The sequence below is a fragment of the Phyllobates terribilis genome, unplaced genomic scaffold, assembly GCF_046119375.1.
Source record: "Phyllobates terribilis strain yellow unplaced genomic scaffold, ASM4611937v1 Scaffold_1__5_contigs__length_1240528914, whole genome shotgun sequence".
NCBI lineage: Eukaryota > Metazoa > Chordata > Amphibia > Anura > Dendrobatidae > Phyllobates > Phyllobates terribilis.
Window position 1 is genome coordinate 865,173,001 of NW_027362761.1, and position 26,848 is coordinate 865,199,848.

The 26,848-nt window shown below is 47.9% G+C and overlaps 1 protein-coding gene across 1 annotated transcript in view; it reads right to left on the minus strand.

The window, feature by feature from the left end:
• LOC141153931 (uncharacterized) overlaps nt 1–22,209 on the minus strand; it is a 64,851-nt gene extending 42,642 nt beyond the window's left edge. The window contains exons 1-9 of the mRNA XM_073639228.1: nt 21,989–22,209; nt 19,446–19,522; nt 18,885–18,974; nt 18,688–18,806; nt 15,323–15,442; nt 15,106–15,187; nt 13,015–13,082; nt 1,762–1,836; nt 1,474–1,613 (exon numbers count right to left, since the gene is read on the minus strand). Coding sequence (XP_073495329.1) covers nt 1,474–1,613; nt 1,762–1,836; nt 13,015–13,082; nt 15,106–15,187; nt 15,323–15,442; nt 18,688–18,806; nt 18,885–18,974; nt 19,446–19,522; nt 21,989–22,140 — 923 coding nt within the window. The 5' untranslated portion in view covers nt 22,141–22,209. The remainder of the gene's footprint in view (nt 1–1,473; nt 1,614–1,761; nt 1,837–13,014; nt 13,083–15,105; nt 15,188–15,322; nt 15,443–18,687; nt 18,807–18,884; nt 18,975–19,445; nt 19,523–21,988) is intronic.
• Nucleotides 22,210–26,848: the final 4,639 nt, after the last annotated feature.

Below are 26,848 nucleotides of genomic sequence, written 5' to 3' on the forward strand. Positions count from 1 at the left end.
TATCTATAGACTGCGTCAGATTGCGACATCTGAGTGACCCATTCCGGTGTGGTATTAGGCACTGAAGTATTGGCAAGTGCTTCATGGGGCTCTGGCGCAGCAGTCTGCATGCAGTCCTGGCAATGTGGATACGTGCTGGCACTAGGGAGAGTATTACTGCAGGCTGTACAGAGTGCATAATAGCAATCCTGCCTGGTTCTCTTGGACTTTGAGCCCGGGGTAGTATACAGGGGTGGCTATGCAGAGGGGGCCAGCAATGCAGAGAAGCTGATAGAATTCACAGCAGAGTGAGACTCCAGCTGTGATCTTACCCCACCAGTGTGGCTCGTAAGTCCAGCGCCGTTTAGATCCACGATCCTGTGCCCCACCGGAGACTAGCTGCCGACCGGTAACTGAAGGGTTAACGATCCTTCAGCAAATAATGGCCACCGGAGTGCAGAGAAGGTGGGCGGAGCGCTGAAAAGGGCGGCAGTATGCTGGAAAACGCGCCCTTTCAGTTCGTCTCCGCCCCATCTATGACACTGTGTAGTGTCATATTGGTCATCCGGGGGGCGGAGAATGGGCGGCGGCTTCGGTGTAAATTTATAACATATGCCCAAAAGGGCTCCAGGTCGGCGCTGTAGTCCGGGGGCGGTGCCGGATCTGAACCGGACCCCCCCCCCCCCCCCCTGGTTTTAACGGCAGGGAAGGCGGTGGTGGTATCAGCTTAAGGGGGGGGGGCCTTAAAGGGTCACCCTGAGGCACCATAGCGCTGGTGCCAGCAGAGAGACAGAGCTGGGAAGGCCTGTGTCTCTGTATGCCTTATCTGCCTGCACTGTCCCCTGGCCCCAACAGGAGTCTGCAGCAGGGCTGTGATTCCTGAAAGGTGGTGCAGAGTGCCAGCTACTAGGAGCTGTATATTGCTGCCTGCACAGGCCCTACCTGAGGTGTCTCAACCCAATACCCCCCAGAGGGGGATTAGGGAGGGTGCTGCTGTCACCATCAGGGGGCTGTAATCCTCGCCTCAACCTCAACCTAGAGACAAAAAGGAATTGGGGAAGGAGGGGGGGTCTCGACTTCGAACCAACACCCGAGGGGTTGGGGAAGGAGCGACATGGTAAGGAGACGTCTCGACTTAAACTGTGCACCCCTAGAAGGGGGCCGAGGAAGGATCCATGCCGGGAGTCTCGCCGGAGACCCACTTATCTTCATCTGTAATTCCGTCGGAAAAAAAAATAATCAGAAAAAAATGGAGTAAAAATCTTTAGGTGTGCCTCCTTGCGACACTAAGCAAAAACTGAAGATGGCTGACGCCGTCCAGGGGTGTATACTGCAGAGGAGGAGCCACCGTTAATCTTTTTCAGATTCAGCATAGTGTCACCTCCTAGTGGACAGCAGCATAACACCCATAGTCCTGTGTCCCCCAATGTGGCGACAGAGTAAACACTGATTTCACTATAGTCTACTTTAAAAAAAAAGTCAATAGGGACTTACCCAACCTGGCCATCACTAAGTTTTTTAATGACTTGTCCAAGGATAAACAAGCTGCGGTTGATATTGCAGCCTTCTTTAAGCCTCACGCCTTCTGCCCCAGTCTGGCTTGCCCGTTCACTGCCAGCCAAATCAACGAGATTCTGAAGAAATTAAAAGGGTGATAAGAGAACAGAACCCAACTCAATAAGAAGGGAACTATTTGGGGGTCAAACATTTGTCACCAGACTTGCGGATAGGCCATCAAAGTGTTTTTGGGGAAAAAATCTGGTCGCTAAATACATTACTTACCAGATGAGACACCATAATCGCTCCCTCACAGTTTTCAGAACTCTCTGGGTCATTTCTCTCACGGCTTTCAACAATCTATTAGAGAAACAATTTGTTTAAAAAAAGAAATGAACAAAACCACACCACATATCACATCTGCTCATCTGAACTGGTGTAAGTGCGAGAATTTTACAGGGAAATTAGGTTTGCAGGAAAGTTATTCTCTGCTTATTATGCTAGGGGCAGACCTGGGCAAAGTGCAGCCCACTGGCCACAGCCGGCCCTCAAGCTGTTGCACTATGGGCTGCAAACAGTGGCCCACGGGCTGCATCATGCGGCCGCCTTCTCCCGATGGACACTCACACCACCGTAAAACACAGCATTCACTACAATTCTGTAGCATAGGAAACTGTAAATAGTCCTGTAACGGATTAATAACAAAACAAAAAACAAATTGCCTACAGACTGCACACGGATGACAAGTGAGAAAAAAAAAATCCCACCTTCTTGGATGAAAAATCGGACCAATTTCTTGCATGCATATGTGACCCCAGCCTCAGTCTCGGATGTGGTCCCTTGGGAAAATTAGTTGGCCACCTCTGCTCTGGGGTATCATCACAATCATAATAAACTCCACTCACTTCACACTCGTTTGTCCCGCTATCTGGACCTCAGCTCCTTTTTTACTCTCCCCCCTATATGCTCTTCAAATCAGTCCATGGTTTGACAAGGCCTTAGAAGTCACTGCGCACGCGTGCCATGTATGTCATCACTAGGGCGAAGGACATCGTAATGTCCTAACGGGTGACTGTATGGCGCACAGCGACACTCCGAGGCCTCAGAGCTGGTAAGCTAGAGCCTGGAGTGAAGAGGCACCGAGAACCGAATATCAGGCTGAAAAGGTTTTTTTTTTTTTTTTTTTTTTTTTTTCACCTCCCTCCCAAGCCATTTTTCACCTTCCTGATGAGGCCAAATTTTAACAATTCTGACCGTTGTAACTTTATGAGGTAATTACTCTGGAACGCTTCAATGGATCCCACTGATTCTGAGATTGTTTTTTCGTGACATATTGTACTTCATCTTAGGGGTAAATTTAGGTCGATATGATTTGCATAGTTTTATGAAGAGCTCAAAAATTTGACAAGAAAAAAGAAAAAAAAAGTTCCCAATTTTCAAACCAGAGAGACATGTCACACAAAATAGTTAATAAATAACATTTACCACGTCTACTTTACATCAGCAGAATTTTTAAACTTTTTTTGTTATGAAATTAGAAGGGTTAAAAGTCGCTCAGCAATTTTTCCAACAAATTAATCTAATAGGAGAAATTGTAAAGCTAACTGGGAGGTCCATTTTTTCCCTGAGTGCGCCAATACCCTCCATGTAATTGGGAACGACTTCTCAGGCCCAGTGCAAAGCTCAGAAAGGAAGGAAAGCCATAATGTAATGCAGATTTTACGGTTGTGGTTTGCAGTGCCATGTCACATTGGCAGAGCCCCTGAGGTGCCAGAACAGCTATTTTACAAACTACACCTCTCAATTAATTCATCTAAGGGTGCAGTGATCATATTGACACCACAGGTGGGTCACAATTTTATAACATTGGGCAGTGAAGAAAAAAGGAGATTTTTGTGTACTCACCGTAAAATCTCTTTTTCTTAGCCTCTAATTGGGGGACACAGGACCATGGGTGTTATGCTGCTGTCCACTAGGAGGCGACACTATGCTTAATCTGAAAAAGATTAACCGTGGCTCCTCCTCTGCAGTATACACCCCAGGACGGCGTCAGTCATCTTCAGTTTAGTGCAAAAGCAGTAGGAGGAACGTAACATGGATAACATAACCATGCATATAAGAAGGCAACTATGTACGAGCTCAAGAAAAAAACAATATGAGAACTCAACATAACGGCCCGGAACGGGCAACAGGGTGGGAGCTGTGTCTCCCAATTAGAGGCTAAGAGAAAGAGATTTTACGGTGAGTACACAAAAATCTCCTTTACTCTGTCGCCTCATTGGGGGACACAGGACCATGGGAAGTCCCAAAGCAGTCCCTGGGTGGGAAGCAATGGACGAATATTGTGAAGCCTTGCTTTTTTATGTCTCGGGGTAAGAAGTGGGGTCTTCCTGGGTATCCTATCATACAGTCCCTTTTCATTAAGACGCCGACGGATAGTACAGGTTGACACTGTTGTACCCTCGGACTGCAGGGCAGCTTGAACTTGTTTGGATGTTAGTCGAGGTTCTTTATTCACCATCCGCACAATCTTGCGTTGAAATCTCTCGTCAATTTTTCTTTTCCGTCCACATCTAGGGAGGTTAGCCACAGTGCCATGGGCTTTAAAGTTCTTGATGACACTGTGCACGGAAGACACAAGAACATTCAGGTCTTTGGATATGGACTTGTAGCCTTGAGATTGCTCATGCTTCCTCACAATTTGGTTTCTCAAGTCCTCAGACAGTTCTTTGGTCTTCTTTCTTTTCTCCATGTGGTACACACAAGGACACAGGACAGAGGTTGAGTCAACTTTAATCCCTGTTAACTGCCTGCAAGTGTGATTTAGTTATTGCCAACACCTGTTAGGTGCCACAGGTAAGTTACAGGTGCTGTTAATTACACGAATTAGAGAAGCATCACATGATTTTTCAAACAATGCCAATACTTTTGTCCACCCCCTTTTTTAGGTTTGGTGTGGAATTATATCCAATTTGGCTTTAGGACAATTCTTTTTGTGTTTTTTTTTTGAAGACAAATTAAATGAAGATAATACTACCAAAGAATTTGTGATTGCAATCATTTCCAGGAAGAAACTGAGTATTATCTGACAGAATTGCAGGGGTGCCAATACTTTTGGCCATCACTGTAGATACGCAATGCCCTGACAAGGTCAAGCGTATGCAGAGCCTTCTCCACTATGAACCGGGGACGGACAGAAGGATGGAAGTGAAATTTCCTCATTGAGGTGGAAGTTGGACACAACCTTCGGAAGGAAGGATGGAACCGTACGGATAACTACCTTGTCCTGGTAAAAAGCCAGGAAGGGTCGTCTGCAGGAGAGTGCTGTGAGTTCAGACACCCTGCGTAGCAAGGTGATTGCCACTAGGAAAACCACTTTCTGGGATAGAAGGCGGAGTGGGACTTCCCTAAGGGGTTCAAAAGGTGTTTCCTGCAATGCTGTCAGCACCAGGTTGAGATTCCACGTTTCTAGTGGTCGTCTGTAGGGGGGAACCAATCGGGAAACCCCCTGAAGAAATGTCCTTACTTGCAGCTTGTTAGCAATGCGCGTCTGAAAAAGCACTGAGAGAGCTGATACCTTGCTCTTAAGGGAGGCCAGAGACAGTTTGGCCTCCAGACCCGATTGGAGAAACCCAAGTACCCTGGGGAGGGAATAAGGGAATGGGGTCTGGCCACGAGATTCGCACCAGGTAAAGAAAGATTTCCAGGTACGGTAATAAATCTTTGCAGAGGTTGGCTTTCGTGCTCTGATCATGGTTGTGATGACGTCAGGCGAGAACCCTGACTGGGTTAAAACCCAGGTCTCAATGACCATGCCGTCAAATTGAGGGCCCCCTGAGTTCTGGTGGTAGAACGGGCCTTGTGACAGAAGATCCGGGCGGTCGGGGAGACGCCAGGGGATGTCTGCTGTGAGCTGCACGATGTCGGCGTATCACGTACAGTACAGACCAAAAGTTTGGACACACCTTCTCATTTAAAGATTTTTCTGTATTTCATGACTATGAAAATTGTACATTCACACTGAAGGCATCAAAACTATGAATTAACACATGTGGAATTATATACTTAACAAAAAAGTGTGAAACAACTGAAAATATGTCTTATATTCTAGGTTCTTCAAAGTAGCCACCTTTTGCTTTGATGACTGCTTTGCACACTCTTGGCATTCTCTTGATGAGCTTCAAGAGGTAGTCACCGGAAATGGTTTTCACTTCACAGGTGTGCCCTGTCAGGTTTAATAAGTGGGATTTCTTGCCTTATAAATGGGGTTGAGACCATCAGCTGTGTTGTGCAGAAGTCTGGTGGATACACAGCTGATAGTCCTACTGAATAGACTGTTAGAATTTGTATTATGGCAAGAAAAAAGCAGCTAAGTAAAGAAAAATGAGTGACCATCATTACTTTAAGAAATGAAGGTCAGTCAGTCCGAAAAATTGGGCAAACTTTGAAATTGTTCCCAAGTGCAGTTGCAAAAACCATCAAGCGCTACAAAGAAACTGGCTCACATGAGGACCGCCCCAGGAAAGGAAGACCAAGAGTCACCTCTGCTTCTGAGGATAAGTTTATCGGAGTCACCAGCCTCAGAAATCGCAGGTTAACAGCAGCTCAGATTAGAGACCAGGTCAATGCCACACAGAGTTCTAGCAGCAGACACGTCTCTTCAACAACTGTTAAGAGGAGACTTTGTGCAGCAGGCCTTCATGGTAAAATAGCTGCTAGGAAACCACTGCTAAGGACAGGCAACAAGCAGAAGAGACTTGTTTGGGCTAAAGAACACAAGGAATGGACATTAGACCAGTGGAAATCTGTGCTTTGGTCTGAGGAGTCCAAATTTGAGGTCTTTGGTTGCAACCACCGTGTCTTTGTGTGACGCAGAAAAGGTGAACGGATGTATTCTACATGCCTGGTTCCCACCATGAAGCAAGAGGTGTGATTGTGTGGGGGTGCTTTGCTGGTGACACTGTTGGGGATTTATTCAAAATTGAAGGCATACTGAATCAGTGTGGCTACCACAGCATCTTGCAGCGGCATGCCATTCCATCTGGTTTGCCTTTAGTTGGACCATCATTTCTTTTTCAACAGGACAATGACCCCAAACACACCTCCAGGCTGTGTAAGGGCTATTTGACCAAGAAGGAGAGTGATGGGGTGCTATGCCAGATGACCTGGCCTCCACAGTCACCAGACCTGAACCCAATCGAGATGGTTTGGGGTGAGCTGGACCGCAGAGTGAAGGCAAAAGGGACAACAACTGCTAAACATCTCTGGGATGTCCTTCAAGATTTTTGGAAGACCATATCAGGTGACTACCTCTTGAAGCTCATCAAGAGAATGCCAAGAGTGTGCAAAGCAGTCATCAAAGCAAAAGGTGGCTACTTTGAAGAACCTAGAATATAAGACATATTTTCAGTTGTTTCACACTTTTTTGTTAAGTATATAATTCCACATGTGTTAATTCATAGTTTTGATGCCTTCAGTGTGAATGCACAATTTTCATAGTCATGAAAATACAGAAAAATCTTGAAATGAGAAGGTGTGTCCAAAGGTTAGGTCTGTACTGTACGTCTGGGCCAGTCTGGTGTGATGAGGATGGTTGGAACTCCCTCACCACTCTGGATATCAGGTGAAGAGGTGGAAAAATGTACAGGAGCTGGAACTGGGTCCAGTACTGAACCAGGGCGTCTGCTCCCAGCGACCGCGGGTCGTGTGTTCTGGCCATGAAGTTGGAGACCTTGGCATTGAAGTGGGATGCCATTAGGTCCACGTCCGGAGTCCCCCAGCGATGGCAGATCTGGCGAAAAACTTCGGGATGGAGAGACCACTCTCCCGAGTCCATTCCTTGCCGGCTGAGGAAGTCTGCTTCCCAGTTGTCCACACCCGGAATGTGGACCGCAGAGAGAACCGAACCTGTGTCTTCCGCCCAGTGGAGAATGTGTGTCACTTCTCGCATCGCCTGGGCACTGCGGGTCCCCCCTTGGTGATTTACATATGCCACAGTCGTGGCATTGTCCGACTGTACTCTGATGTGAGAGGCTGCTAGTAAGTGATGGAAGGCTCTCAATGCCAGGAGGATGGCACGAATTTCCAAGATGTTGATGGGCATGGTCGCTTCCGCTGGGGACCACTTGCTCTGTGCTCTGTGGTGTAGGTGTACCGCACCCCAACCCGTCAGGCTCGCGTCGGTGGTCAGAACTTTCCATTGACCCGTGAGAAAGGATTTCCCCTTTGTTAGTGAGGTTGGCTTGAGCCACCAGTGCAAGGACCTCCTGGTTGACGACGTCAACTGAAACTCCCTGTCGAGAGAAAAAGGATTCCTGTCCTATGACTTGAGGATGGCTAGTTGGAGAGGTCTGAGGTGAAGCTGGGCAAATGGGACCGCTTCTATTGCCGCCACCATCCTGCCAAGGACTCTCATGGCAAACCGGAGAGACCGAGGGGGGTTTGAGTAGTAGGGTGCGGACTCCTATATGGAGAGGCAGTGCCTTGTCCTTCGGAAGGAGTACTAGACCCTTGAGGGTGTTGAATAACATTCCCAAGAAGGTCAGAGACTGACTCGGGGTTGGTGATGACTTTAAGTTGACTAACCAGCCCAGGCGACTCAGAATGTCGATTGTGATGCTGAGCTCGCAGTCCTTGAAGGTGGAAGCCTTGATGAGGAGATCATCCAGATATGGAACAACTATTATGCCTCTGGAGTGCAGGACGTCCATGGTGGCTGCCATGACTTTGGTAAACACTCTGGGAGCCGTGGCGAGTCCGAACGGGAGAGCCACGAACTGGTAGTGGTCCTGGTCGACTGCGAACCTGAGAAATCTCTGGTGGGCGGGGGCAATTGGTATATGTAGGTATGCGTCTTGAATGTCTATGGAGGCGAGAAATTCTCCTTTCTCCATGGACGCAATGAAGGACCGAAGGGACTCCATGCGAAAATGACGTACCCGTACATATTTGTTGAGCTGTTTTAGGTCCAGTATGGGCCGTACGCTGCCTCCTTTTTTGGGGACTACGAATAAATGTGAGTAGAACCCTTGGAAGCGCTCGGACATGGGGACTGGTACTATGACTCCTGCTTGAACAAGCAAGGAGACCGCGTGGTGGAAGGCAAGAGCCTTGGCTGGCGGTTTTGAGGGAACAGACAGAAAGAATCTGTTTGGTGGGTTGGAAGTGAACTCCATCTTGTATCCTGAAGACACTAGTTCCCTGACCAACCTATCTTCTGTAATAGGCAGCCAGACTTGGTGAAAGAGCTTAAGACGGCCTCCTACAGGTGGGGTGTCTTCCGGAGTTCGTGAGTCAAGATGAGGAGGAAATGCGAGATTTTCCTCCTTTAAATTTTGACTGGCCTGCCCTTGATTGCCAGGTCTTGTCCGACTTTTGCGTCGACCTCGAGTTGTCCCTGTGTGGAGCGCGGTTGTTATTTTGTGCTAGTCGCGAGACGGACCAGCCGGAAGAGTTCAGAAAGGATCGGAATCGTGCTTGATTGCGCTTTTTGTAAGTATGTTTGGGCTTCAGTTGGGGGAGAGAGGTACTCTTACCCCCAATGGCGTTGGATAGCATTGTGTCCAACTGTTCACCGAAAAACCGACCACTGAGCTATGGGAGGTGCGTGAGGGACTTCTTTGAGGCTGCATCTGCTTTCCATTCCCGCAGCCAGAGGATACGCCGAATCGTGATGACGTTTGATGCTATCCCCGCTGCACCCCTTGGAGAATCCAGAGCTGCATGGAGCATGTAATCTGCTACAACTGCTATTTGGGCCGCTTGGTCCGACAGTTCAGGGGTAGATGTTTGGAGGCCAGTTTGTAAATTTTTGGGCCCAGGCCAAGATGGCCTTGGCAGCCCAAACTAAGGCGAACGCGGGAGCCAGGGAGGCCCCTGCGGCCTCGAAAATTGAACGAGCCATGCGTTCCACCTGCCGGTCTGCTGTGTCCTTGAGGGTTGAGCTATCTGGCAGTGAAAGGAGTGTCTGTGCTGCTAGTCTGGAGACTGGGGGATCCACTTCAGGTGGATCTGTCCACTGTTTGGTGACCTCCTGTGGAAAGGGGTACCGCGCTTCCAGACATTTGCGATTAGTAAACTTTTTCTCAGGTTGTGAGAACTGCTTTTTAAGGATCGCTTTAAACTCTGGGTGGTCAAAGAAGACCTTAGGCGGTTTCAGGACTCCTTCAAAGGAAATCTTATGTCCTGGTGTCTCCAGGGGTGGATCGGAAATGTCCAGCACCCGATGGATGGATGAGATTAGATCATCAACTAGCACTGTATTGCCAGGGGGGATACGGATTAGCGACCCTTCGATTTCCTTGTCTGAGTCGGAATCACAGATGTCTTCCGAATCCTGTGTATCACTAAGGCGTCTCCTGCTGGGAGAACCGGAGCTAAGGCCTTCTCTGGTCAGGGATGGCTGTGGGGATCTACATTGTCTGTCCCTGTCAGAGGACGGTCTAGATGAGCTGGGAGTACGGTGTCTCTCACTGGAAGGGGACGACCGTGTGGTATGGGATGACGCAGATGAACGTGACCTGTGCGTCCGCTTGTGTCCTGATCTAGACGTGGATGTGCCCGTGCCATGATGTCCCCGAGTGGAACTCTCCCTTTGCCGAGTAGTGATCATAGCCAAGGCATGACTCTGCAGAGCCTGAAGCAATGTGGATGTGAGCTTATCTATAGACTGCGTCATAGATTGCGACATCTGAGTGGACCCATTCCGGTGTGGTATTAGGCACTGAAGTATTGGCAAGGGCTTCATGGGGCTCTGGCGCAGCAGTCTGCATGCAGTCCTGGCAATGTGGATACGTGCTGCCACTAGGGAGAGTATTACTGCAGGCTGTACAGAGTGCATAATAGCAGTCCTGCCTGGTTCTCTTGGACCTTGAGCCCGGCGTAGTATACAGGGGTGGCTATGCAGAGGGGGCCAGCTATGCAGAGAAGCTTATAGGATTCACAGCCGAGTGAGAGACTCCAGCTGTGATCTTACCCCACCAGTGTGCCTCTTAAGTCCAGCGCCGTAGATCCACAATCCTGTGCCCCCCCGGAGACTGGCTGCCGACCGGTAACTGCAGGGTCAATGATCCTTCAGCAGATAATGGCCACCAGAGTGTGGAGAAGAAGGTGAGCGGAGAGCTGAAAAGGGTGGCAGTATGCTGAAAAACGCGCCCTTTCAGTTAGTCTCCGCCCCTTCTATGACACTGTAGAGTGTCATTCGTCATCCAGGGGGCCGGAGAATGGGCGGCGGCTTCGGCTAGGCCGGAGCCGCTGTGTAAATTTATAGCCGATGCCCAAAAGGGCTCCAGGCCGGCGCGGTAGTCCGGGGTGTGTGTGTGTGTGTGTGTGTGTGTGTGTGTGTGTGTGTGTGTGTGTGTGTGTGTGTGTGTGTGTGTGTGTGTGTGTGTGTGTGTGTGTGTGTGTGTGTGTGCCTGATCTGAACCGTACCCCCCTCCCCCCCCCCGGTTTTAACGGCAGAGATGGCGGTGGGGGGTATCAGATTAAGGGGGGGCCCTTAAAGGGTCCCCTTGAGGCACCTTGAGGTGCCAGCAGAGAGACAGGGCTGGGAAGGCCTGTATCTCTGCATGCCTTGTCTGCCTGCACTGTCCCCTGGCCCCAACAGGAGTCTGCAGCAAGGCTGGGATTCCTGAAACTCGGTTAAGAGCGTCAGCTACTAGGAGCTGCAGACTGCTGCCTGCACAGGCCCTACCTGAGGCGTCTCAACCTAATACCCCTCCGAGGGGGATTAGGGAGGGTGCTGCTGTCACCATCAGGGGGCTGTTACCCTCGCCTCGACCTCAACCCAGAGACCAAAAGGAATTTGGGAAGGAGGGGGGTCTCTACTTCGGACCAGCACCCGAGGGGCTGGGGAAGGAGCGTCATGGTAAGGAGACGTCTCGACTTAAACTGTGCACCCCATAAAAGGGGGCCGAGGAAGGATCCATGCCTGGAGTCTCGCAGGAGACCCACTTATCTTCATCTGTAATTCCGTCGGAAAAAAAAAAAATGGAGTAAAAATCTTTAGGTGTGCCTCCTTGAAACACTAAGCAAAAACTGAAGATGGCTGACTCCGTCCAGGGGTGTATACTGCAGAGGAGGAGCCACCGTTAATCTTTTTCAGATTAAGCATAGTGTCGCCTCCTAGTGGACAGCAGCATAACACCCATGGTCCTGTGTCCCCCAATCAGGCGACCGAGTAAATAAGTTTATTTTTTATTGTGGTAAAATAGTTTTAGCCCCAGATTTTACATTTTCACACTGGAAAATGGATAAAAATGATGCCAAAATGTGTCACACAATTTCTGCTGAATGTGGCAATATCCCATATGAGGCTGTACAGTACTGCTTGGCCACACGGCGAGACCCGGGAGGGACGGAGCGCTATTTGTCTCAAGAGAACAAATCATAGAATAGTATGCAGACTTCATATACAGAGCCCTTAAGTGCCAGAGCAGCAAAACTCCCCCACAAGTGACCCCATTCTGTAAATTACACCCATCTGGGAATTTATTCACAGGAGCAGTGATGATTTTGACTCCATGGGTGTTTTCCAGAAACAAGCAGTAGCGGATGTTGCCGAGGAAGGGAAAGGGGACAAGAAAAAAAAAAAACCCACAAATCTGCCAGAATAGGGCCCATACTTCACAGTGCTCGTACATTGTAGTGACCAGTTCTGCCGAGCTCATGCTTCTGGAGACATGCACCCATAAATTAGGCGGGCTTTCATAGCTATGGAAATGCAAAGATGTGGACGCTAACTGTGGTTTAGGCACAATGGGGCTCAGAAGGGAGGGGGGACATTTGGATTTGGGAAAGCAGATTTTGCTGGATTTCACTTTGGGGAGGAGAGGGGGGTATAACCATAGCAATGGCGCTTTTTCAGATCCTTTGTGCTACCAGTAATGTGTAAGCCCCTATATTCTGATAACAGATGACGGACCTGAGTGACGGCTTTTTATGTGAAGCTTTTACTGGAAACACTTTACATAACATTTGGGATCACATTTATCCTGTGTTCTACACTTAGCACTTATATCAGGGTTTCCATCTAAATCTCCGAGTGACGCGATTCAGATGAAATCCCCGAGGGACCCATTCACTATAATGATGCAGCAGAGTTACTATGGACTCTGTCTGGCCTCTGTCAGCGTCGTCCTTTTCAGACTTACACAAAACTGGTCAACCGCGTACACACACTTAAAAAGACGGACGCTGCTGGATCACAGGCCAGACAGCATCCACAGTGCCTCCATCTGCCTTATTATAGGGAATCTTCCACCAGGGGTTCTGCCTGAATAACGTATTCCAGAGATTTACATGGAAACCCACTGTAGAGCACAGGATAAATGTGAGCCGAGCCATACAGTGATCTTTGGGAGGCAGAATGAACAAAACAGCAGGACAAGAATTGATTTTATTTAATTTTTTTCATGCCGGTCCTATAAGTGATTAGATGGATTTATTCTTCGGGTCAGTGTGATTACAGCAATACCAGATTTATATAGGTTTTTTTTTTAGGTTTGGCTGCCATCACACACTAAAAGAAAAATCTCTTACCATCCTAAAAATAGTGTGGGAGCGGCTGCTGTGGTCATTCATTTTTGTTTCTCCATAGTGCCTGTTTTCTGCAATAGAGAATATATAAAAGAGTGAAAACTTTTCAAGCAGTAACTTTTAAAGTGTCTATAAAAAGGTGCTTGACAACATTCTATTGGTCTTTGATAAACCAAAAAATAAAAATTATGGTATGTCCCTTTATGCTGACCCCCCCACCCCCCATACAAGACTTTTTTGTCCATATCCACATTGCTTGCTAGGTTGGTGGCTGTGGCAGGCAGCAACACATGATGATATCAGTGTCCCGAATATGCAAATATTTAAAAAGGAATCTCTCAGTAGCATCAATCCTCCTAAGCCATCTATATGGACACACAGGTCATAGGAAGCTGAATAAAAGGATATCTTGATATCTGCAATCTGATGTCTTATTCCAGAGAAATCCACGTTTTCCTTACATGTACTGTAAATGAGCTGTTCCAGACTATGGGCTGGATATAGATCTTCCTGAGGATCTGCCTCCAGCTCATTATAAATAAAAGGAGAGTTACCAGTGTGAGACAAGTAACTAACACAGAACCAGGGAACTGAAATTTGTCTTCTTGCAAACAATTTTCTGCAGCTGTAAAATGACCGTGGGAAGAGCTGCTGCTCCATAATGCCCTGGCACTTTACAGGAATATTGTGCCCCAGTCCCAATGTGCTGTCAGGTGTGGGGTGCATCATACTCATTTGTAGGCCGCAGGCCTCCATCTTCAGGAGCCGCCACACATAACTAAGGGGACACGCAGTTCGTTTTAAACAACCAAAGGTTTGCTGGACAGTTCAAGTTCATCAGATTTTAATACTCAGTATAGAGCACAAAACTTATTCCTTGTTTCCTTAATACAGTACGTTTCCAGCATTAGTATCTGTTTCTCTTGGGCTATCCATACGTTTACTACCTGTCAGTCCCAGGGATTTCCCATCCAGTTCCACAGTGCACCCGGGATCAGTTACCTTCCCTTCACATGATTCTGCATCCATCGTCCCCTGTACACCAGAGGATAAAGCACTCTTCGTAGTACCTGTATTGAGCCTTGAGCTCCGCAAGGACTCCCAATGGTAGAATATTGCTGGCGCCAGCAGCCAACTGCACTTGAACTTGATGACTGTACTTCCCCATCTGACCATCTATCAGGAAGCAATTCCTTTTTCCTAGGGCTTTCCCCTGCCACTATGGGCTAATTCCAACTCTATGACTCTCCCTACTATATGTAACTGGGCAGATCACCCTCACAACACTATGTATTATAATCTTATATTTTATTCCCTATACTCCTACTGCACACTATGCTTATTACACTAACGATACATTAACCAGGTTACACCTATAATGCTTACCAAAGTCTCTTACCCTATAGTCACAACCATATGCTGTAATCTATATCTTACTCTATACATTATCATACTAACGTATACACCTAAAACCATAATACACAATTCACATGACCCAACATATGAATAAAATGCATGATATTTCCAAAACGCAGTTATCTTCAGGGGCAGAAACGCGTCTGTGCACTCTTACAATACAGCAGAGCTTGGAGAGCTCTGTAATAATATTACAACCCTGTCTGACTGAGATGGAAGATGAGAGGAACATGCAGATGTCAGATATAATCACACACCGCTCTGCAAAGAGCGGCCATTACACATCGCAATGGTAACGACCCCTTTCATGTATAATAAGCTCTGGAGGCAGATTCTCATGCAGATCAGTGTCAGGCCCATAGCCTTGAACAGCTCATTTACATAGAAGAAAAGTGTGGATTCAGATCGCAGGTATAAAAGGTATCATGTTATTCAGCTTCCTATGACCTACATGCCCATATAGACGGCTTAGGAGGGCTGATCCTACTGTCAGATTCCCTTTAGAAGCCCATGTCCAGGGTAAAGTTCAGCATTTAGCTTTACTCTGGTCATCTGAACCGGTTCGGTGCCTGTATGAGGGGTCTGTCTGCAGGGAAGGATGCAGCATGTCTCTACCCATGTGTCTCCCCGTGGTAAGCTGCTGCAGGGTTCCCCACACTAACAATAAAAGATTCTTACTTTCTCCCTTTTTGATCCATTGCATCACTTGCTCAGGTATAGTGACAACCTCTTCAGTCAAGTCCGCAACATACACTGTACGCTGCAAAATAGGCAATGACGCACAAAAGTAGGTTTAGCTTAGCCACGTCAAGGAAAGTAAGCTACAAAGACTTGCATTAAGTAGGCCATTAATAAGATTTGTCAAAGTAAAAAACGATTTTTAGCTTCCACTTACATTGAAGTCTTCACGTACTTCCAAAGGTTTCTTTTTTCTGTCATCACACAGAAGATCTGTGACAGATTCATTATAGATTTCCAAATAGGAAACTCGCAATAAAAACTCTCGGGCTGGGATCTAAAAAGAACAACAAATGGTGAACTGCACAATACCGTCCTACCCATCAGGTCCTCATCAATCCATACAGTCACATTCAGAGGAGATGTCGTGGAGTGTTCAACCAGATGTGCCGAGGAAAAGCCAAGGAGAAAACACGAATAGCAACATTTGGCATTCCCTTAAAGTATGTCAGGTCTTTCTTAGAAATGGCCTCTCAGGCACATTGCGCCCGAACACGTAATAATAATCTGATATGATAATCTCATCTCCCAACCTCTTTTTTCTCTCTACCAATGTTTCTTCTGCTGAACTTTAACATCTCAATCTGAGTGAATATGACTCCAGTAGCATCTAAGTGCCTTACAATTACGTTTTTTTTCCTAATTTTAAGGTTTAGTAATAATTATGTCCTGAAAACAGGAAGCCATTTGGCAGTAGTTGTGAAATTTGGTACTTTTTGTTTTATTACATTTAGGCTATGTGCCCACGATGCAGAAATGCTGCAGATTTTTTCCGCTTCTCCCTGGCAGGAAAAACGCATGTGGTTTTTACATGCGTTTTTCACACCAAGTAGAAGTGTTTGTCAAGCGTTCTTCACTTGTATTTCTGCATGCGGGTTATCAAGCGTTTTTCCCGCCAGGTAGAAGCGTTTGTGAAGCGTTTTTGCATGCATTTCTGCGTGCGGGTTATCAAGAGCTTTTCCAAGCGATTTTAGCATCACTTGGAAAAGTGCTTGACAACTTGTTCATACTATATAAATCCATGCAAACGGCTTGGATTTATAGTAGTGTGACCAAGTCAGTTAAAAAATAAAAGAATAAGAATGGTAAAAAAAAAAAAAAAAGGATGATACTCACCTTCCGATGTCCTCCCTGTGTTTTCTCCCCTTTGTCTGGTCTCTTGCACTGCTCGCGGTGGTGTGAAGGACCAGCCATGACGTCATATTTTAAATTCTTTTTTTTTTCTACAGGTACTATGGTACCCAGGTCTGGAGGAGAGTCTTCTCTCCTCCAGACCTGGGTACCATTCGCACATTGAACCTTGTGATATCCGCTTGTGCACATGTAGTGATGCGGATGTCACGCGGTCCAATGCAAGTCAATGGCGGTGATTACGCTGCGTGTCCGCAAAATTAATGGACATGCTGCAGATTTTTGAGCGCAGCATGGGCATTGACATTGCGGCTTGTCATTGGGGACGGATTACCAAGCGTTTCCGCAGCATAAATGCTTGGAAAATGCTTCGTGGGCAAGCAGCCTTATAGTTAATAAATGTTTTGGGTTTTTTTTGCATCCGATTGTGTACTCTCCTTTAATACATCCCTAAAGGTCACTGAATACTTTTAGAGCCCAGAAATTGAGATAATTAGATATTATAGGGGGTTTTCTAACTGTGCCTGAACTCGGAGTGCCGGACAGGCGCCTGACGGAGGGTTAAGGCTGGTGCTGTGCATGCCACTCTTAATGAAGAACTACTGGAGTAGGATGCGACTAATTCATTAAAACCCGCCGTTTGTGGACAATTTTTTTTCCTTACTTAAATGCACGTATTTGGGGCTAAAGATTTTTTTTTTTGCAATTGGGTTGCATTAAAAATGTGCATTCTATAGCTTCTGTATTACATTGACTATTGCTGGCTGCAGAATCAGTTATCAGGGTTGTCCACATTATCTTCATTTTATCAGATGTGTTGGGATATTTGTGGCGATTACCATTATTTAGATATGACAGGTTCTCCTCCTGCTCTTGTTTTATGCAGCTCTCCTCACAGATAGCACAGACGTCCTGGCCATACAATGGCTGCTGGTGGCGGAGCGTGTGAACAGACCTGTCCATCAGAAAGCCAGTTACACTGCTGATGTGTGGGGTTTGCTTCACCCACTGACTTGAAATGGATCTATTTTTTTTTTTGTGAATATGCCATATTTCATTAAATGCTCTCGATGCAGCATTTATTTTTGGATGATAGAAAATTGTTCCAAATTAAGAACTGCCCTAACCAGTGTAACCGCACAGTATATTCTGTATGAGCCCATGTGGGAGCCAGATTACTTTATCATAGATCACAGTCTTTGTGTGTCTTCTGTTATCTTATGGGTGTCAGAAATAGGTTTTCTTTGTAAAGATCACAGATAATAAAAGTTCTGCTTTGGGTTTTGCTGTGTATAGTGTGTCCTATGGGATTATAGTTATATATCTGTTGGAAGCCAACATGGACTATATCTAGCATAGGTGTAATATGGAACTCACAATTGGTTCCATGAACTCTAGATCCATGACATCAAACACATAGACCATTTGCCATAATGCGCCTGACTGGCCTCCATTCCATTTAGCTGGGGCTCTTCAGAGTCCTGTTGCTTCGGATTGATGGGGTCATGAAGGTCAGACCCCCAGCAATCGGAAAGATATTCTCTATCCAAGGAATAGGGGATAACTTTTAAACTTGGGAACACCCCTTTAAGAAGTTGGCCACGAGTGGTGGAAACAGAATATGTAATTGTCGATTTCTTCTTTTGTGAAAGACTACCCCCTTATTAGTGCAGTCCTGCATGGTGCTACTGGCCTGATCATGGCTGTTGTTGCACATGGGAGACTTCTGATTGTGTAACGCATGGATGTGTTGGTTGCTGACGGGGTAGCTTGTGACCCATGCTTAGGATGGAAGTGGTGTGAAGTCCATGGAAAATACTACTAACAAGAAGAAATCGGCACTGATCTGCTAACATCAGTAAGTGGCATATTACACGATATTTCAGCATATGTCTGAAAATAAACTGACCAACTTTTTTCAGGTATGTGCACGTTAAGTATTTGGTTCAGAAATTTCTGCATCTTTTGGCAAGAAAAACGCTGAATAAAATAGGCGCTTTAGATGCAGATTTTCCTCCACTCATTAGAAAGGAAATCTACCGCAAAAACGCTGAGAGAATTGACATGCTGGAGATTTAAATCTGCAAGTCACAAATAAGCAACGTGTGCTTGAGACCTCAGGATTCTCATTCGCTTTGCTGGCATCAGGAAACCCTTCAGGTTTTGTGACAAATCTGCAACATGTGCACAGGCCATGAAGTGTGTATTTCATTCATCAAGTTTCTTTAACACTAGGTCTTCTGCTTTAGGATATCCCTTTCTATATGCACCATTAGGCGATTTAGAAATAACAGATGTCCCCACTGCTCGGGTATGTCCTATAAGCCACAGCAGCTACAATTCATCTCAAAATATAGTGAAAGTGCTACAACGAGCAGCCAATGAACTTACCTCCTGAATGATTTTAAAAACCTCTCCAACAGCTTGAGGGATTATTCCCAAGTTTTTTGGTGCCCCCATCATGGTGTAGGTTTTTCCCGAAGAGGTTTGCCCATAGGCAAAAATTGTGCCTAATACAAAGATATATCTATTATCACCAACTCAACACATCCTGTAGTAATGCTGGATCAGAGGCAGAAATTACTCACCATTGTAACCATGTAAAGCGGAGCGGATAATGGGAACAGCCACTTCCTGATAAACCTGAGCTGTCGTTTCATGAGAATGAAAGACACGATCTAAAGAACGAAATAGAAGACTTTACACTTCCTATATGCCAAGATAATGACAATAGTGCCCCATATTGTACATGTTAAGCGGGCAATACACATGATTATTGTACCCTCCTGATAAGCCACTATAGAGGCGCTCAGGGTATGTGCAGAAAACAGCCCCGATTCATCAGAGCTGTCGCACCAGAAGTCTGACGTAAAAGTTATGAAAAGTCACAAAACTTAGGTTCAACTTGGAGTTTCACAAAAATTTGTCAACTTTTGTCATTTCCACGTCAGTTTCTCATTCTGGCTTGGGGCATGATGCCACAGCTTGTCTAATTCATGATGTGTAGCGGCGTTCCCTACACCCAAAATCTCACTCAAGTCCCTGACTGGATCCAATTTAAATCAGAATGTACAGTAGGTTTATAAAGGGCATACAACATTGCCTTGAAAACAGCAAGCTATCAAATACAAAGAACTACAAACGCTTACCAAAATTGAAAGACCGTGAGCCATCAACTTGAGTAATGGTGTTGTTCTCAACTTTCCATACTAGGTTCACCTGTTCTCTGCAAATTAGAGAGACTTTAATACAATACAGATCATTTCGCCCACCATGACACCAAAGGGGTTTCCTCTCTAAATGAGAAAAATATTGATGAACTCGGGGCTGCGGCCACTCGTAAATGTTCTCTTCACAGGTTCTCCCAGCCATCCATTAACAATCACTGTTAATTGAGATATCCCCAGATCTCCCTTGCCGTCCCTGTGACGCACGTGTAGAGGGTTGTCCTGCTTAAGCTACAGAATACAATAGATAAAAGAAATATTTGGAGTGTCACCAACTCTTGCATTGCACACTGCCCCTCCCTTCTAAGGGGGATAATGTTCCCAGTTCTGGTGCTCGCTGGGATCCCAGCAGTTAGACCCCACTGATCTAGAAGTCATCGCCTTTCCTGTGACTGACACTTTGCTTCAGCCAAAATAAAAGGAACCAGTCACCAAGAAAATTCAATCTAATCTGCAGGCACCATGTTATAGAGCAGGGAGAGCTTATAATTATAGGGGTTATCCAGGACGTTGGGGCTAAGAACTATCAGGCAGGTAGTTGCCAACTACCTGCCTGTTCTGCACAGGGACTCTGCTGGCAGTGGCAATTCCCTGCTTTATTTGACCTCATGTCAACAAATGAGCTCTTCCTCTCACGGGCTGCTCCGTCGATGGGGCGTCACTGCCAACGTCATCCTGATTAACAGTCAACTCCCTGCAATTAGGCAGCGGAGAGCCAACGGTCAGTCAGCATGAGATTGGCAGATATGCTCCATCAACAGAGCAGAACGGTGAGGAGCAGAAGGAAAGGCGCTGCTCTGTAGACTGGACGTCAGCAGAAGAATCATCGGCAGGTACGGTCCGTGATCGCTCTAAGCTAGCAGAAATAGTCGCCGGGCAGAACAGCAGGTAGTTAGCAGCTATTGGCTTGTTGGTACTTGGCCCCATATCCAGAAAAATTAAGACTTAACTGCTGTAAAACTCTGCCTACCTGGGATTGTCAGTCTAGTGGGCTATCCTATCTGAGAGCTCTATTTGGAGAAGGTCTCTTTCAGACGTCCGATTTTCACGGATACCGCTTGTATCTGTGATAATCTATGGGGCTGGGCACATGTCCCTGAATTTTCAGACAGGTTTGATTTTGATTGGTTGGATGACATCTGAGCACGGCCTGATTTTCATGAACTGTCATACAGGAGAAGGTGGAGACCTCCCCCCTCCATTTCTCCACATACATGAAAAACAAACACTCTGATCAAAGTCAGATCAGAATAAACTGGTCTATTTTGTACATGGAAAAATTGGACGTGTGAATGAGCCCAACGGCTATGTTCACAGGTTGCAGGTTTTTTATGCAAATTTTTGCTGTGTTTTACAGTACCAGCAAAAGCTACATTTCAGAAATCTCATGCACACATTGTTTTGTTTTCCTGACTGAATTAGATAACTACAGCATGTCACTTGCAACATTTCTTCACCCATAGAAAGCAATGAGTAAGTGCAAAAACACAGCAAAAGACGCAGGTATCAGGTTCTGCTGCGTTTTTGGTGCAGAAAACTCAGGAAGTTGAAACATGTATTTTTGGGGGACACTAAGCTTTATCAGCAAGCACAACACACAAATGTACCTGAAAAAAAGGCAGTAAAACTTGCTTTTTGTAAGCGGATTCTTTACTGCCAAGAGAGCAGGTTTTGCCTGCAGAAAAAAAAGCAGCAAAAATGCAACGTGTGAACATAGCCTAAGTGCCTACAGAGATAGCAGAGGTTTAAGGGGGTTGTTTGGGACTTTAACATTAATGGCCTGTCCTTAGGATAGGTGATCAATGTCTGATCGGCGAGGATGTGACATCCAGCTCCCCTGCCGATCAGTTGTTCAAGTGTAAGCAGCACATTCACATCAATGGAATAGTGGCTGCGGCGGGCACTGAACATCCTCCTATTGATGTGAACAGGGCGGATGTGCAGTGTTCGGCCGCAGCCACTATCCCATTGACAGAGCTGGGCAGCCCCGGCTGATAGACAGGGGGCCGGGTGTCGCACCCCACCGGTCAGACATTGATCACCTATCCTAAGGACAGGCCATTAATGGTAAAGTCCCAGAATTCCCCTTTAGTTCTGAGAGCACCGGCTATATCATACCACAACCCCACCCCTCCGCCATGATACACGGCCTGCAGACAGACAGCACGGCATGCTCTAGGTCAGGGCTCCCCAGCAGGTCATGTTTTCAGGATTTCCTTAGTATTGCTCGGGTGATGGAATTATTGCCTGTGGAGCTGATGGAATTATCCCCTGGGCCATACGAAGGAAATCCTGAAACCATGGCCTGTTGGTGGTCTTGAGGAGTGGAGTTGGGGGACTCTGCTCTAGGTGACAGACAGGATTAGGCAGTGACGCTTCCCGGGCCGCACACCAGGGCTCAGCGATAAGTGGCAGCCTACCCCCGGCTCCATATAAGCAGGCGAGGCGCCATTACTGGCAGTTACCTCAGGTTGAGCGGCCGGACCCTCAGGCACACCTTCACAGCGTCCTCCACAGACATGTCGCCACCAGGGACAGTTTCTCTCTCTCTCCCGTCCCAGCTGCCAGCAACGGTGTAAGTTTGAATTTCCCTCGAGCCAAACGCTGATTGGTTCATCCCTGCAGTGACGTGTCAGGATCGTCATCTAGGCCGGACTATACCATTCGGAGTTTTCATTATTTCATTCCTTAGATAAAACATAATACATTCATAGCTGGAGTTGAAGTGGAACGCGTGACATATTTAGAGAAGTGATAGCTACAGACGTGAATCTAATTGCAGTACAAACGTGCCCTACAATGCTTCTCCCGATATAAAGTAAAAATGGTATGTTCCGTTGTGCCTGTGTACGGAACGCTGCAAGGGACAAACTTGGCAGTGCGAATTGTGGCGTGAAGAAGTCTTTCCTGTGGCTTATATGAAGGCGGACACTGCGCAGGTCACAGGGCTGTGGAAAGTCTGTTCTATGCAGCGAGATGCTGGAATATTTCTGTCCAATTTCTATGTAGTCGTCAGTCTTTGTTTTCACCTGCAGGGGGCAGTGCATGACTGAGTCAGAAGCACATACACTGCTGCCTGATTGTGGGGTCCAGCTGTTTCCAGTGGGGAGGAGATGCTGCCCCCTTGTGTACACTGAGGAGCTCGGTTATTACAGGGGGCGGCCATCTAGTGTGCACAGCTCTTTCTTTCATCTAAATTCATGTATTTGGGGCTTAAAATCATTTTTCCAATTGAGTTTCATTACAAATGTTGCCCTGATTGGCTTTTACAGGCCCGATGCGTCTCTGCACAGTCCATGTGACTATGTGGTCTGTGGCCATAAATCAGCTGAGAGAAGATCTACAAGCTCTGTCTTAAGACTTTAAAACCGTGGTCTCCTTTTAATTAATGTGTCCCTGGGCACTTTTTAGTGTAAAAACACCAAACAGCGCTGAACTTGCCTTCACCGGGTCCATCAGCGACTCTCCACCGCTGCTCCCAATGTTTGGCAATGGCTTCAGTGCTGACATCACATCGACATTGGGGCAACCAATCAGTGAGCTCAGCAGTACTGACAGGGGCGTTCCATCTATACTGGCAGAGGCGCTGAGCTTACTGATTGGCTGCCGTACTGTCCATGTGACGTCTGCACCGCAGGCAATGCCATACACAAGAGCAATGGCGTAGAGTTTCCCTTGGACCTGGGTAAGGTGAGTACAGCACGCTTTGTTTTTTTTTAATACTAAGCTGCACCCGGGAACGGATCCTTTAAGACTGAGGACGAGCTCAGTGATGGATTCTCAGTTAACTCAGGGCAGGGCAGTGGCTCCTCAGTGGTTAGCACTATTACCTTGCTGTGGGGTCCGGGGTTCAAATCCCACCAAAGACAACATCTGCAAGGAGTTTGTGTAGCATCGGCGTCTCTGCCCCCTGTCAGGCAGAGACGCCGTCCCACTCACCTCCAGCGCTCCTCTTCTTGCTGCCGGTGCGCGCAGCTTCCCGGGCACTGTGCTTACGGCACGCGCGCGCTCCCTCCCTCTTAAAGGAGTCTCCGGCCAATAGCCCAGGGTCCTCCCATATATTAGGCACCTCCTCCAAGATGGAGGTGCCCGAGCAAAAGTTGTTGCACAGTGTTTCTGACCTCTGCTTCAGCCCTCAGGTCCCGCTGCTTGCCTGACTACAAGTCCTGCCCGCCAGCCTGTTATCTGCCGTGCCTGCCAGCCCACCCACCTGGGAGCACTTGCCTGTTACCTGCCAGCCCGCTCACCTGGGAGCACTTGCCTGTGACCTGCCTGTTACCCGCCGTGCCTACCCGGAGGCTCCTGCCGTCACTTGCCGTGACCACCTGCCAGCCCACCTAGAGACTCCTGCCGTCACTTGCCGTGTCTACCTGATAGCCTACCTGGAGGCTTTTGCTTGCCAGGCTGCCTGCTGTGCCTACCTGCTGTTCTGGTCAGTCCCTACCATCTGTACCGTGGGAGTCACCTGCTCCCTTACAAGGTCGTCCCCAGAGTAGCACCTGGTCCCTCTGCTCTGTCCCTCCCTGGTCACGGAGTCGTTAGCCGCCGTACGACCAGGGTCGGTCCGAGTTGATACTTAGTTACGCCCCTCTGGGTCCCTCCTTGCACCGTAGCACAGAGGTTCCACCTCCCGGAACCCGGTAGCCCCCAAGCCCCCTCGCTTACTGACCTGTACCAGGAGGTTTCTCGTCAGAGATCCCAACAGGAAACCATTCTGAATTACCTGCGGAATGTCAACTCCTGTCTGGACACGCTGTCTGTCCCACCTGTATCCACCTCGAGTCGTATGACTTCCGCTCCGGCAGCACCGCTGCCCACCTATACCATGGCATCCAGCCCAGGTCCCCGGCTTTCTGCGCCTCCTCGTTTTGGAGGTGACCCCGTCTCATGTCGGGGCTTTCTGAACCAGTGCATGCTGCACTTTGAACTTTTGGCACATCAGTTTCCCTCCGACCGGGCCAAGGTGGCGTTCATCATGTCTCACCTCACTGGGGAAGCACTGGCATGGCTAAATCCCCTGTGGGAGAGAGGGCATCCCCTGGTGTCCGACCTTTCGTCTTTCCTTGCTGCTTTCCGAAAAGTCTTTGATGAACCAGGACGAAAATCCTCTTCAGCCTCTTCTCTGCTACGTCTCTGCCAAGAGAGTCTCACCATGGGCCAATATGCCATACGGTTCCGTACCCTCGCTTCTGAGCTTGCCTGGGACAACGAGGCTCTGGTGTCCGTCTTCTGGGAGGGTCTTTCCGGTCGGATTAAGGACGGTTTAGCTGGTCAGGACATTCCTACCACCCTGGATGACCTGGTGTCACTAGCTACCCGGTTTGACATCCGTTTCCAAGAACGTACCAAAGAGACTACCCGGGAGAGAAAGTTTCCTCGCCTTGCTCCTACTTTCCAGAGACCTGCCTCTCAACCAGTAAGTCCCCGGGCGCACTCACCCGAACCTATGCAGATCGACCAGACCAAGATGGTCAAATCTCGCTAAGAGTCACGCCGAGCCGAGGGGAGCTGTTTCTATTGTGGCAGTAAGGAGCACCTCATCCGTTCCTGCCCGGAGAAGCCGGGAAACTCCAGTGTCTAGGACCGCTCGGAGAGGTCGTCCTATGCAGAAGTAAGCCCTCTCCGTCCCTGACTTTGTCTGTCTCTATCTCCTGGGGAGAGAACCGTCACTTTTAAATTGCTCACCTGGATTCTGGAGCTGCTGGAAACCTCATTTCCCAGTCCCTGGTAGAGAGATACTGGATTCCCACCAAACCCCTGGCTGAACCATTGTCAGTCGCCTCCGCGGATGGAAGACTCCTTCCGGTGACCATCCTGCTCGTCACTGAACCCATAACCCTGCAGGTGGGAATGCTGCACTCTGAGAAGATCTCCTTCCATGTGCTGTCCGGACTCTCTCACTCCCTTTTGCTAGGTCTACCCTGGCTCCAGACAAATGAACCCGTGCTGAACTGGCAATCCGGTGAAGTACTCTGGCGGGGGCAGGATTGCCATAAGACCTGCCTGGTTCTGGTTCGCCCGGCTCCTCCTCCACCTACCCCGGCTAATTTACCCGGTCTACCGGCACCTTACTGGTCCTATGCAGATGTCTTCGGTAAAAAGGAAGCAGAGACACTGCCACCTCATAGGCCATATGATTGCCCGATCGACCTGGTACCCGGCGCCACTCCACCCCGTGGGCGTATTTACCCGTTGTCGTCGGCCGAAACCCGGGCCATGTCGGAGTACATCGAGGAGAATCTGGCCAGGGGATTCATTCCGAAATCTACCTCCCCGGCTGGAGCCGGATTCTTCTTCGTCAAGAAGAAAGATGGTTCATTACGCCCCTGTATTGACTATAGAGGACTCAACCAAATCACGGTAAAAAACAAATACCCCCTGCCGCTCATCTCCGAGTTGTTTGACCGTCTTAAGGGAGCTAGGATCTTTTCCAAGCTAGATCTACGTGGGGCGTATAACCTGGTCCGAATCCGTCAAGGAGACGAGTGGAAGACGGAATTCAATACACGGGACGGTCACTATGAATACCGTGTGATGCCCTTCGGTCTCTGCAATGCTCCCGCCGTCTTCCAAGAATTGGTCAATGACATCTTCCGTGATCTTCTTTACTCTTGCGTGGTGCTGTACCTGGACGATATCTTGGTCTTCTCTCCGGATCTTCCCACACACCGGAGGGATGTTCGTCAGGTCCTGCTTAGGCTCAGGCAGAATCACCTCTATGCAAAATTCGAGAAGTGCCTCTTCGAGCAGACCTCTCTTCCATTCCTGGGCTATGTTATCTCCCAGACAGGCCTACGAATGGATCCCGAGAAGCTCTCTGCTGTCCTAAAGTGGCCCTGTCCGGAGGGGTTGAAGGCGATTCAGCGATTCCTGGGCTTCGCCAACTACTATTGTCTCTTCATCCCGCACTTCTCTTTCCGGACTGCTCCCATATCTGCGCTCACCCGTAAGGGAGCAAATCCCAAGGAATGGTCGCCCGAAGCTGAGGAGGCCTTCCTTTCCTTAAAGGAAGCCTTCTCCTCTGCCCCAGTGCTGCACCATCCGGACTGCAACAAACAGTTCTACCTGGAGGTTGATGCTTCCTCCTCCGGAGCTGGAGCGGTGCTCACCCAAAAGTCTTCATCCGGGAGAATGGTAACCTGCGGCTTCTTCTCCAAACTCTTCTCCTCGTCTGAGCGCAACTACTCCATAGGAGACCGAGAACTGTTAGCCGTTAAATTGGCGCTGGACGAGTGGCGTTACCTGCTTGAAGGGGTTCTATACCCGGTGATCATCTATACGGATCACAAAAACCTGGCATATCTCCAGAATGCCCAAAGACTCAA